This window comes from Tachysurus vachellii, chromosome 23 (assembly GCF_030014155.1).
Source record: "Tachysurus vachellii isolate PV-2020 chromosome 23, HZAU_Pvac_v1, whole genome shotgun sequence".
Classification (NCBI taxonomy): domain Eukaryota; kingdom Metazoa; phylum Chordata; class Actinopteri; order Siluriformes; family Bagridae; genus Tachysurus; species Tachysurus vachellii.
The window spans coordinates 11,709,600-11,723,329 of NC_083482.1; the positions used below are offsets into that span (position 1 = coordinate 11,709,600).

The 13,730-nt window shown below is 36.8% G+C and overlaps 1 protein-coding gene across 1 annotated transcript; it reads right to left on the bottom strand.

The window, feature by feature from the left end:
• Positions 1–17: 17 nt before the first annotated feature.
• On the bottom strand, positions 18–11,046 carry tmem276b (transmembrane protein 276b). The gene is made up of 4 exons (XM_060859785.1): positions 10,446–11,046; positions 4,907–5,020; positions 4,512–4,649; positions 18–3,121 (listed from the first exon to the last, which is right to left on the bottom strand). Exons 1-4 carry the CDS (start codon positions 10,819–10,821, stop codon positions 2,871–2,873), a joined length of 879 nt encoding a protein of 292 aa, XP_060715768.1. The 5' UTR covers positions 10,822–11,046; the 3' UTR covers positions 18–2,870.
• Positions 11,047–13,730: the final 2,684 nt, after the last annotated feature.

Sequence of the window (13,730 nt, forward strand, 5' to 3'; positions counted from 1 at the left end):
CAAAATGTACACACAAAAATGTTACACAGTATTTACATTTTATTTCCTGGAAAATAAAAATCATATTAAAAAATGAACACAAGTCTCTCAATACATTGAAATAAATTCACCATAACAGTGTCATGCTAGACAATGAGTCCTGTGCTTCATGAAATAAACCCTTAGACCCCCAGATCACCCAAAATGAAAATGGTGCTACTTCTGGTGCCAAAGTAAATGGTGTCAATTTCAGTCATTTAGCTGCTTGGTGATTCTGAACACGTACATTGTGCTTTTTCCGCTTGCTTGCAACGTTTTGTGTGCTAAGGATGTAGCTGTGTTTCTTATCAATTGCTTATTCGCTAATTTTCTAATAATTCTTCAGATTTCTTCTGAAACATGTCAGAGCAAGAACCGCACCTGTGATTTTATACTCATATTCAATCATGGCAAGTAATATTAATGTGCTTTTGTACATTCCATGTCTACATCATAAAATGTGCAAATCGGTGCACCCCATTTAAAAAAGCAGGCCTAAATCCGATGGGAATAAACTGTTGATGTCTTACATCCTCAAACCCGTTTTCTCATGAATTCAGTAGAGCTCTGTGTCTCTCAGTCTGTTCATTACAGAGGAATATAACTAGGGCAGGGACTATATACAGTATGAGACTGATATTTCAATGTAAAGAATAAATATTGATAGAGAAATAATCATTGACTGGGAGGTGCAATGCTGCAAAGCTGTTATCTCCCAAAAGTTGAGTTCTATAACAGCAATTCCTGAAGTGTTTTATTTCTCTTTATACCGCAGTAATTTTCCATTAACTAAGAATCCGTCATACATTTTAATAGTATATGGTTACAGATAATGTTGTGGTGTGTCTAAAAAATATATTAGTTCCTGTTATCGCTTACGTTATAGCAGCTAAAACAGTCATTTCTTTCCTAGCCCCTTGTTTTTATTTCACGTGAAAGAATCAAGCATCGTTACCAAAAAACTAGACAGTTCTCAAGACTTTCTTGTGCCTCTGACAGTCATTAACACTGATACTGACAATGCCTTCCAAATATTCCAAATAAATACAGTTCTCCTTACAGAAAATGTCACTATATCAACAATTACACAGGGTTTTTATAGTAATGTTTATGTGAGCATCAACCAATTTAGATGACAGGGTATTAAAACGAGATCTTTAATATAAACCTGTAATTAAATTTACAACTAGTACTAGCGGCAGAGCTGCTGCCTTTGTTAATGAATCAACACCTTCTGTCCAATCAGAATTGAGGATTCAACAGCCCTGTGGTATAAGATACAATTTATTTGTCAGTACTACTATAAAACTGACTTTTATAACACTATATTAAATGTGGCTGTGTATTTTTTGGAGGCACTTCATTAGTAAGAATTGTTATACATATTGTGTATCATTAGAACATTTTTGCTGTAAAGCCTACCCCGACATCTACGGCCAAGGTGCAGTCTGGGTAAAATTTACATTACAGTACGTTACAAACCAGTGTACCTTGACTACAACATTGGGACACTTTCTTTGCACCACTCATTGTTATTTGTAAAAGGTGGATCCCAGGCTTCATGCCTCTTCATGTTTTTTTAGGAAAGATCTCAAAGCCCTGTGGGAGAGAAAACAACTATAAAGGAGTTTTCTCCATTTTTATAATTGATTATAAATAATTAGGATTCCTAGTGTGACCGCACAACAGTATACGTGAAGATGTGATGTTCAGAGAAGCATTGTTAATAAAGTAAGCTCAATTATTTATACTGTGTGCTCTCGAGGATTGAAATGTTTCCAATCCGGCAAAACAGTGAAGTTGCCCTGTGTCAGCATAACAAAAAAAAAAGCCCAAATTTTTGCTAAGCCTTGTTTCTTATAAACAGTGGGATGAATTCTATAGAAAAAATGGATTTCTAAAGACGCGGAAGCTAGAGAAAGTTTGCTTCACTAATGCGTCGATGTTTCAATCCAACCTTTAATGTTTCTTTTATCTCATAATTCCACAAATCCTTTCCTCCCTCTCATGGCTGTGTTCCTCTTCAGTAAAGTCCTCAGCCTTATGTCACAGTCTTTACATCAATAAATCCAGATCCTTCAGCTCAGTGAAAACTAGTGTAGCATTTTTTTTCTGCTTGTTTTTCTTGCTGATATAGCTTTTTTTTAAAGCTCTATTCAGGAAATGCTGTAGCAGGCTAGTTTTTTTTTGCACTGCAGCAATACAGGCTTTAGGAAAATACCAATGCTACAAGGTCAGTTTTTTAATGAAGCACAAAGAGCTTGGTGATGTTTATACAGTTCCTGATCAGGGTTAAAAAAAAAAAAAGCAGTAGTCTAGCTAAAGATAAAAAAACATGGCTTCCAGATGGAGTTTGTCCCTGCTAGTCCTGACTTTTTGAAATGCTTGTGCATGTGGTACTGTGAACAGAGAGCACCATTTTAGAATGTATGTTCATAAAGAAATAGAAAAATCGCCTTTTGGACATCTTTTTCAGTGTAGGTTTTGGAAAAGGTGGAATGTTTAGTTGGAATGGTTTATATGTGTACAGTGTGTGTGTGGTTATGTACATTTCCTATGCTGAAACTATCCTGACAGTGTCTTATGTCGTGTGCTTGAGGAATGACAGTGAACGCTCAATCTACTTTGTTGTGTACAGTTACACGTCACTAGCTGCCATGCAGGAGACGAATATTATTATCCAGCCACCTCGAGCACTTGTCCTAATGCCGATGAGAGGTGTTAAACTGGATGGTGGGTGATTTCAGCAGTCTATATGTGTGTGTGTGTGTGTGTGTGTGTGTGTGGTGATGTGGTGATAATGACGATGACCAGCATCCTGTGCTGATGTGTAAAATTTGTGGGAAGGTTTCTCACACAGTGCCATTCTCATGCCTTGGTTTGTGGACGGTTGTATGGGTTGAGGGGCTGCTTAAAGATGGTGCGAGGGTGCACAGGAAGCCGGCCAGTAACGTAAGACCCAGCCCTCCCCAGGCACAGAACATGGACCAGCCGTAGCCGTGACTGATGTCCTCAGGAAGGCCGTACAAGTATTGAGGATACCTTGACAGCTCAAAATTGATTCCTGCCACACAAGTGCACAGGGAGATAATACAGCAGGTTCCTGGCAGGAGGAAGAATGAGAGTGGTTAGAACAGATAGATGTGGAACAACCTGAACACTGGATTTAAAGCAGATTAATTCTGACAAGGGTTTGAACATTACAGTAGTTCTTCACATGGGACATTCCAGGATGCAAGAACAAAATTCTTTATCAGCATGAGCCTTTATTTTGTGCTTACAATTACTCCCATGCCTAAGCTACATGCATACCAGATCATGCCACTACAGTTCAGCTCAAAAGAAATTAAGCTAAATTGCTTATTTATTATATCGAATATATTGAAACGCTGACCCTTCAGCAATTTAACTCAAATCGCACACTGTTAATGATTTTTGTGTTTTCCTGTGATCTTAAAACATAAGTATACATACTAAACAAAACTACTGTACAAAATAAAAATAGACACTTCAAAACAAGAATGAAAAATAAGTATGCAATAACTGAAAAGACTAAAAGTTACAAAATATGCCTGCACACACAAAAATGCGTCATATATGAGTGCTTGCAAAAAAAGGCAAGTATACAAAATTAGAATAGATAGTGAAAAACTAGTGTGTAAAATAAGTATACATACTTCATACAGCATTAAATAAGGGTACATACTGCAAGGAATTAGGATGTAATGAAGTGAATGCAGTTTGCTGAAAAGAAAAATGTGTACAAAATAATTTTAAATCTCCACCTTACATTTTTGTAACCACTGAACTACCACTATCTAACAATTAAGCACTCAAATATTATCTCATTAAAATGATTTCAAATTAAATGTTGAGCAACAGAGGACCAGAAGGAGTACCAAACCAACAGCAGATGACAGAGACAAAATCATATTCAGCAGCAACATCATCAGTATTATTATTATTATCATCATCACCATCCTCATCATCAATAACAACAACAACAAAAATCTCCACAAGCTAAGAATAGGATCTGGACGTCATTATTATTTTGGACCTTATTTAATCATTAATCATTTGTTTGTTTCTCATTAATTTGACCTATTTTACAGTATGTAAATTAAGGCTGGCCTTCAATGCATCAACTGAGATTTAAATAAAATAAACAAACCTTTCCCAATATCAAAACTGTTACTACGATCTCAGGTTCACTTTTTCTCCTTTTGAGATTAGTTACTAGCATACTAGTTCATAGGCTATTTCGCAAGCAAACGCTTAACTCGTGTACAAACTAGACAAGATGAATTAAATGGCATAATGTTACCACTAGATGGCGACACAATCAAAGCGGCGAGATTGAAATCCTAGATCAGTGGTCTTGAAAGCAGCATCCTAAAAATTAATGCAGTAAGCCCAACATTCAAAAACAACAACAAAAACAACAACAACACATACACAAACATGCACACACACAATCTTTCTGTTTCACTTACCTCCCATGAGGAAGAGTAGGCCAGCTACATACTGCATGAGGTCGTGCTGCTGGCAGCAGCCCAACACCCCAATGATCCACCCAAAGAGGATGATGGAGACAGCCATGCCCACAAAGCCTGCAGTCATCCTGCGCAGATCTACACACACACACACACACACACACACACACACACACACACACACACACACACACACACACACCACTTAACCTCTCAGCCAGGGAAAGTATCACTATATCAGTGCTAATCATATAGCCACTTAAAATAGTCAATGCAAAATGGAATAATAATACATTTTGGCTCTTTGTATAATAAGTACAGTAATATGAGTATACCAGTGATTCTCTGGGTAAACTGTATGGTCAGTGCGAAGGTTGTAAGTAATTAAGACTTACGTAGAGCATGCCACTCATCTTGCCGAATAGTTTTAGTGATGTTGACAGGGAGATTTCGGGGAAGGATGGAGGAGGTGTAGTGATAGGTCACTGGAGTGCATCTCTGAATCACACCTGCAGGGGCAGATTAGTGAGAAAAAGGACAAACACATGTTCAACTAAACGAATAAGAATAAAAGAATAAGAACAGTGTGAAATGCATATATTTTGCAGAAAATAAATTTTTTTCAAAAGGATCCAAATGCTTCTAAAATTGATTTCCTAAATACTAAAATGAAAGAAAATTATTTTTATACAACAACAATCCATCCTTATTTAATACCATGACATTTAAACCAAAGGTGAGATTTAATTACTATTACATTTATTGTATCATGTCATCACAATGTATAAAATTACACATATACTGTACAAGCCAGGATATTTCAGTTAATATTCACACCAGACAACAGAATGAAGAGGAAATTTGATCGCTGTGACTTTGAATGTGGCATTAGTAGCAGATGGGCTGGTTTTAGTATCTCATAAACTGCTGATCTCCTGGGATTTTCACACACAACCGTCTCTAGAGTTTACACAGAGTGAAGCGATAAACAGAAACACAATTCATTGTTGATAAGAGATTACAAAGAATCAGTTTGAGCTACCAGAAAGGACATACTGTAATAACTCAAGTAATCACTCGTTACAACTCTGGTGAGCAGAAAAGCATAAAGCACTGAACCTTGAGGTGGATGAGCTACAACAGCTCAAGACCACAACAGGTTCCTCTCCTGTCAGTCAAGAACAGGACTCTATACTCGATGCTCGATCATGGGCACAGGCTCATTGAAATTGGACAGAAAACAAATCATCTAGAGTTTTTCCAGCATTCAGCTGTCCAGTTTGAAAATTCTGTGCCAATGATAGCATCAGATTCCTGTTCTTGACTGACAGAATTGATGTGTACTGATTTGTAAAATTGTAGACTTCCCTTATCAACAAGGCATTTCCACCCAGAACTGTCACTCACACAGTTTTTTTTGTTGTTGTTGGTCATGCCTTTCACTGCAAACTGTTTTGTAAGACTGTTTTGTATGAAGTTCTCAGTTAATCAGCAGCTCTACAGACAAAATAACAAATATCACAATTTTTCCAAATCTGATTGATGTGAAAGTTATTTAAAGCCCTTAATGTACCTGCATGATTTTATGCATTTTGCTGCTGGCACATGGTTGGCTGATTAGATAACTGCGTGTTCAGGTGAATGTTGGATGTACAATGTACCACTCAATTGAATTTTATTTGTATCATGCATGCTTTTAAGAATAAACTGAGCAAGACAGAAATGTTTCTTGATGGAAGAATGCTGGATACTGTTGTCTGGCACACAAAAACTGGCACACCCTTAGGACAAAATTTAAAAAGATAAAGAAAGCTAATTTATTCTAACACAATTTAATGTGTTAGTTTTCACAGATGTTCCTACGTTATTACCATCGCCATAATTATGCCAGTGTAACTGCCTCCAACAATTCCAGTATGAGCTGATTTTTCTCTCAGTCTTTAAAACTTCACTGCTAGCTATTTCTTTACCTAGTCATTTTTATAGCTGAGGGCTAACACATACAATTCCAGTTACTGTCACTCATGCAGCATTGTAGAATGTATTGTACTATATTTCTGAGAAAATCTTATATTGTTTAAAGAGGAAACACAAAAGCAGGGGATTAGATTGGATTGGCATTAAATCATTTAAGATATCAAATATTTAGGACTGTATTATTATAGGGAATCATTCAACAACAGTAAGATTTGATGCCTGCATGATTACCGCCCCAAAATTGATTATTGTCTAAATACCAGTATGTCCTAAAGTGTTTTGTTTTGCTTATATCACAAAGAATGCTAACAATTTATGTTTATTAAAGAATATCATACTATTTATCTATTTATTTTTTAGTTATGTTTATATTTTGGGCCATCATGAAGGACGTTAGTTCCTGTTACCATGTTATATGATATAGCATCAATAATGATACGTTCCTTCACTAGCCTCTAGACAAAAATATGTCTTTTGTGGTTTTACTGAGAAACTGTGTAATAAGTACTCTGTCCTGAAGACCTTCACATGTCTGTATGCATGTGTGTATGTGGGTATGTATGTATGTATGCATATATGTATGTATGTATGTATGTATGTATGTATGTATGTATGCATGTATGCATGTGTGTATGTGTGTATGTATGTATGTATGTATGTATGTATGTATGTATGTATGTATGTATGTATGTATGTATGTATGTATGTGTGTGTGTGTGTATGTATGTATGTATGTATGTATGTATGTATGTATGAATGAATGAATGTATGTATGTATGTATGTATGTATGTATGTATGTATGTATGTATGTATGTATGTATGTATGTATGTATGTATGTATGTATGAGAGTGGGAGTGGAAGATAGAGAGAGGGTGAGGTGGGGTGGGGTTGGGTGAGTGATGTGTCAGTCAAACAGCCAGCTGTGATACAGGGGATTAGAAGTGTCATTTTCCCTCATCAGCCTCTAATTAAACTCAAGCAAGCAGGTGAGAGATTCATACCAATTAGTCACTATCATATTCTGTATTACAGGAAGCGGATCTCAACCCTGAATCTGTTCTGCTTGAAGGGAAATAAACCAGTACAATACATCAAAAATCAAAGTAATATAATATATAATATATAATATATAACAATCATATATCAATAGAACTAAAAGAAGTATAAAATAACTACTCAGAAATTACTTTGTGTATGGAGTATGTATAATCAAAAATCCTGTCTTGAAATATATGAATACATTTGTTAACCAACTGTGTTGTAGCTATTAAGATATAGCTAAATAGTTTAAATACTGAGTTTATTTTTAAAATGCAGACAATTGTTTATAGACTAAAATATTTTTTACTATTTTTTGCACTCTTTAGACTACAGGCTTAGTGTTTTCTCAAAAGAGGTAAAAAGTAGTAAAACATCATTCACAAATCAGTCAGCTCGATGAACTGACTCTTTGAGTCAGATTTTTGATTTGAAGGAGAGCTGAGCTGAAAATAATCTAAATTCTAGTCTTGAAATACAATCGGGCTGGTAAGAAATAATTAATACTATAGTAATGAAAGTGGCTGGGGAAGAAATCAGATTAAAACATAATTAAATAATTGCTCGCAAAAGATAATGTACAATAAATAAAGTATTTCCAGCTCATTATTATACAGTACTGCAATCCAGTAAGTAAAGTATCTATAGGTAAGCTGAAATTTAATAAGCATTTGGTGCAGGTCGGTGCTGAAATGGTAATTGTAAACATAAGAATGCCTTGACTGATAAAATATAGCAATGTTGGGTTTGATTAAAAAAAGAATCAGCAGCAGCAGCACTGCTACACTAAAATCCCTAAAAACAAGCTTTAAACATCAGATTTATTTTCAGTCAGGCCAAGCCGAGGCCATCAGTTCCAGAGCAGAAGTTCAATTCTCTATCAGTGCTTGCATATTGCCTGAGCCTGCTGTGGAAGATAATAGCCTGGTTCGCACCACTGACTTGTTTTGCTTGGCTGTAACCAGTTGTTTTATTGTGTGTGAAAATGCAGCATCAGCACATGTATAAAAGGCAAACACAGCACATATGCTGATTAGAGGAGTTTGCTAGCATCCAGCTTCTTTTGCATTAGTAACATCAGGTTCAAAGTCTTAAATGATTTGTTAAAGGTTTTGAAATAACTTGTGATAATTATGAAGGGCTTTCAGTGTGACCTGACCTGAGACATCTATGTATAAACACTCATCAACAGAAGAATCACACATAATCCTAAAAGGAACATATCTGAGTATGACATGCACCAAATAATACAAAATCACCTGTATGAGGTGATTTACATTTTGGAAAAGGTAAAACTATTCTCATGTTCCTGATGGTCATGTTGTTTACTTCCCAAATAACTCATTAATTAAAAGGGCATATTTATTGATTAAAGAAGTATAATTATGAACAGCACACACAAATGAACTCTGACAGTGATGATATAATCTGATGCCACAGATTCATAAGACTCATTTTTCTCACCATCTGTACAAACATTTGAATATCACTTCAACAGAAAAATAACAAATATTAGTGAAAAACTGACACAGACAACTTAAAGTCAAAGCCAAATAGGTCATAGACAAAAGCCATGGAGTAAGTGAGAAAGACAGATAGTCTGGGCCATAAAGCAGACAGAAATGTAATCCTGGCTGCTGGTTCTCTTTCAAATGTATTGTACATGCAGAGTGCTTCATCATTGCTTTCTCATTCATGGCATCTATAAAGCCACTTAAATACGCAAGGGAACTCCAATGAACAAATTATTGATGAATATGAAGTCAAGTGGTCTGGCAGCCAAGATGCAACAAAACTTACAGTATGCAAAGGTGGCAGCAAAAATATTGAAAAAAAGCTGAAGATTTAATTTCACTCTAAAAAGGCAATGTGGGCATTTCATGTAACGTTTGCATGAAATGGTAAATATATATATATATATATATATATATATATATATATATATATATATATATATATATATTGTAGTGCAGACTGCCACATAATCTAAAAAATGTACATGGTTAGTATTTTAAAGAAAAAAAAGGCAAGAGATGAATAAATGAATGTTTTCTTACATAACACTTTTGGATGCTTTTGTTATCTGTAATATTCACAGTTCTCGCTATACCGCAAAGGATTTCTAAACTGGAAAGGAAAAAAAAACTCCTGGATTTACTAAGCTATACTCCAGCCTGGTACACACCTTTCTGCATAAGGCCTAGTTGAATGCTGTGTAGCCCCCATTCACATGTTTCCCTCTACCCTCCAATCCTTCCTGCCTGTGAGCTTATAAATAATTCACGCTTTGCTTCTCTTACACCCCCTCCGCACATTAAACCCATTATAAATCATTATATCATGGCGGATTTCTAGCTAATGCAAATGCACCCTGCACAACGGAAGTGATGAAGGCCCCCCTTCCCCCACAAGCCCCATGAATTTGTACTCTTCACTACATTTGATTAGTAACGAGCTCGGATAGGCTTCAGGACCATGGACAGAGGATTTAAACGCCGGTGACGGCACAAGACATTGGTCAAAAAGAATAAAATCTAATCTTACAATTCCTTTTAAAGTCTGAAATCAGTCTGACTGAGCTATATGATAGTTGGGGAATTTAGATAACCGTGAGCAGGATGTTTAGGGGAAGTGTAAACATTTCCAAAACACGGGAAATTACGGCCTGGATGTAACAACGGCGGTGAGCTACAAAATTTCTTTAGCTGATTAATAATAAACAGTTAAAACCCCTTTGTATTTCTGACACCAATAAAAACAAACTATACAAAAGCTCCAATCTCTACTGTCGACTAAGCACTGTTTTTTCAGAAGTTTATCTCTCGTAATCTAAACATAAGCCCCGATTAACACTCAAGCTCTTGATTTTTGCACCGATGGAGGCAAAGAAAAACAGGCAGCTAAGTGAAAGCCTCACCTCTGTAGATGAGCTCGTCCGTCTCCAGGTCGAAGCCGTCGCGGTAACACTTCCTCCACAGACCCGACACAGTGGAATTGAACCGGCGGCTACAGTGCGACTCCATAGCTGCCAGCGGAGCAGCGAGGTGCCGCTTCTCTCTGGTCAGCGCTCCATCACTGATTTCCGGCGGCATCCGGAGAGGCAGGTTGCGATTCGAGATGGAGATGTAGCCCGGGTCGTTGCGGTTGCTCGCGTAGCTCTTGCAGCGCTCGCGGTGCCGCCGCGCGTCCGTCTCGTACCAGTAGTCGGTGCAGATAGCCATGGCGAGCAGGCACAGTGAGCCGAACGCCAGCAGCAGGCCCGCGCTGGTCAGCAGCTTGGCGGCGGCGGCCATCTTTCTCGTCTGGACTAAAGGTGAGACGGGCGCGCGGCAGTAATGAAGCGGACGCTCAAAAGAAGCGTTCGTGCTTCCTTGACAACGACATGCCGGACCCCGAGGCCACGCTGTGCTGATGTTAGTGATGAGGAGAGAACCACCAGATGTGCATTTATCCTAATATGAGTTTGATCTTTATAGAGAAAGAGAGAGGGAGGCAGAGAGAAGAGGATGCTGGGAGCAGTGCCGAGGAGCGGTTGGAGGGTGGAGTGCTCTCTCTCTCTCTCTCTCTCTCTCTCTCTCTCTCTCTCTCTCTCTCTCACGTACACACACGCTCTCCTCAGGGGCTTTAGAAGAAAAGGAAATAATCGCCTAAAGAAAAACAGAGCAGCTTAAAACCTTATTATTACTCGTGATTATTGTTACACTTAACAATAATACACTTGTAATAATTACACTTGTCTCCCTAATAATAACAACTCAAATGTCTAATAATCTCAGTGAAACACGAGTTTCTGATGTCTAATCATATCCAAAGCAGAAATGAAGCATCATACACACCTTATAAATTTAGATTTAACCGTTTTTTCCAGAGTGAAGAACCCTCAAAAGCTCAGAACCCTTGTTGAAGGGTTTCTCTATAGACGTTTTACAGATTTGACGATTGTTGATTGTTGCTCTGGGGAATCCCTTAAAGGTTCTATGTAGGAATTTAGGTTACCATATCAGAAAATTATTCTATTTGGAAGCCCTTAAGAGATTACCCTTAGAACACTCACGAAAAATGGTCGTTCAAGCATTCTTCAAGGGTATATTGATAATTAAGGGTCTTTAGTCTCCTATGAAATCCAAGGGTACTATGAAATACTGTTTTATACCAGAACAGGTTTCATGTAGTTTCCAGTGAACACTCAATTATATGTAAAAAGTATTTAAACGAAAAATTATTTTTCTCTTACATATCATTTGGTGATTGGGAGCTGAACAGAGACATTCATATATGAATATTTATTTATCAATATCTGAAATTCATTTTGTTTAACAATACATCACATTTCCCAGAATACCTATATCACACTGTCAACTATTTTTATTACAGGCAAATGAACAAAACCCTATCTTTCACCTTGTTAAGCCTGTCTGCCTTTGGACTGGTCATATCTTGTTAATCACCACATTAACAAGGTCACATGGTCAAATAGCCTCTTATATTAGTGCAGAAAATATACTGTAGGTTCTTTGAATAGTTTTGGCTTCTTCCTGAATCCCTCTCTGAAAAAAAACCCACTGTTGTATATCTAACTTTTAAAACGTCCCCCAGAAGGACAAAAATAAGAGAATTAAAGAGTTCTAGATTTAACTGTTCCTTTGAAAAGTGTATACTGAATCTAATTTCATCTTCTATTATTACTTTCAGTGTTGAAGTCACAAAAAAGTGACCCGTTGTGACACTTTCTTTCATTTGAGTTGAAATGAGAAAACAGGAGGCAGGGTAGGGGCAACCCCAAAGGGATGTTTTCAGCATATTCTACTTCAGTACTACTAACACATGTCTTACTAACACATACTGTATATTCAGCCAGAGACACCACCACGCACCACGCTGCTATAAGCTCTCTCTCTTCTTACTTCTGACACTCCTTGCTCTTAAGAGAAGCTATTATTATTTTTTTTTTCACAGGACACCGGAATTGACATAAGCAACATAATACAATGGTTGACAAAAAATTAATCAAACTAATAGTGCTTCTAACAGGCCTATCTATGAGGTGCTTTACCTTTTGAAATGTTGCAACAAAGAAGATGCTATGAAATATGTTTAGTGCCAGAATGTACTGATAAAAAATTCCCTTGTGCTTAAATATTACACAGCTAACATAAAGACTGGATATAGACAGCATTGCTTCAAAACATGGAGAAAATTACATGTTTGCATTTGTGACTGTCTGCTTTATTTCCCCAGCTCATGTTCTCTATGAGCAAATTTAATGTCTAATTATCCCCCTTCCTTTTTCTGTCTCATTTTAAGACTCATCCATCAGTCTGCTTCATGAGTCAACGGCCATCCTAACAGCTTAAGGAGTGTCACAACACAAATCCATAAACAAGCCTATTTAGTTTGCTTATGTTTGGGAGGGCTATAATATTTTCTAAAAAAATAGAGAATTATCTCAGAAAACCCCTTTGGGAAACCACCTTACTATCCAGGATGCATGCTTTTGTTTACTTTGCCATCTCGTCAGTTGTTTTAAAGACACTTTCTCACAGTCTTCACTTTGCACCCAGCTAGCAAGCTAATACCACAGCTTAGCACTCATAAGTGCTTATTAACAAGAAATTGCACTTGTGGCCATTCTCATGTAGCATTATGAGCTATGTGTATGTATATATATATATATATATATATATATATATATATGGGGACATTTATTTAGCATTTACAGAAAGAGCCTTTAGTGTCAGTGCTTTGTTTTCCACCAGAATTTAAAGTCATATGACTTTTAGTTATACTTTTTATTCACATAATGGAATGGAATGAAATGCAATCACATCATTTGTTTATTTAAATTTGCATTCAAATCAAATCAAATCAAATAAATCTAAAATCTTACATCCAAGATAAAATTTCTTACACCCTGATTCAGGCTGAACAACAAAGCAAAGACAAAATAAAATATTAAGAAGTGAACAGAGGAAAAACTCCATATAAACAAAATATCTTTACTAGAAGATCTATAATAGTTGGATTTCCAGATCGATTTGGGAGAAAGAAACAGATTATTTTAGACAGCAGTGAATGCAGTTAACTCTGCTGTAGTCTGAGAATGGCTGCAATTAGACTGCTTTGTTAGACTGCAGCCCATCGTTGAAAGTTACAGGCAGTTTCCCCCAAACGCAGCAAGCCACTTCTGGGCAGCTGACAAAGG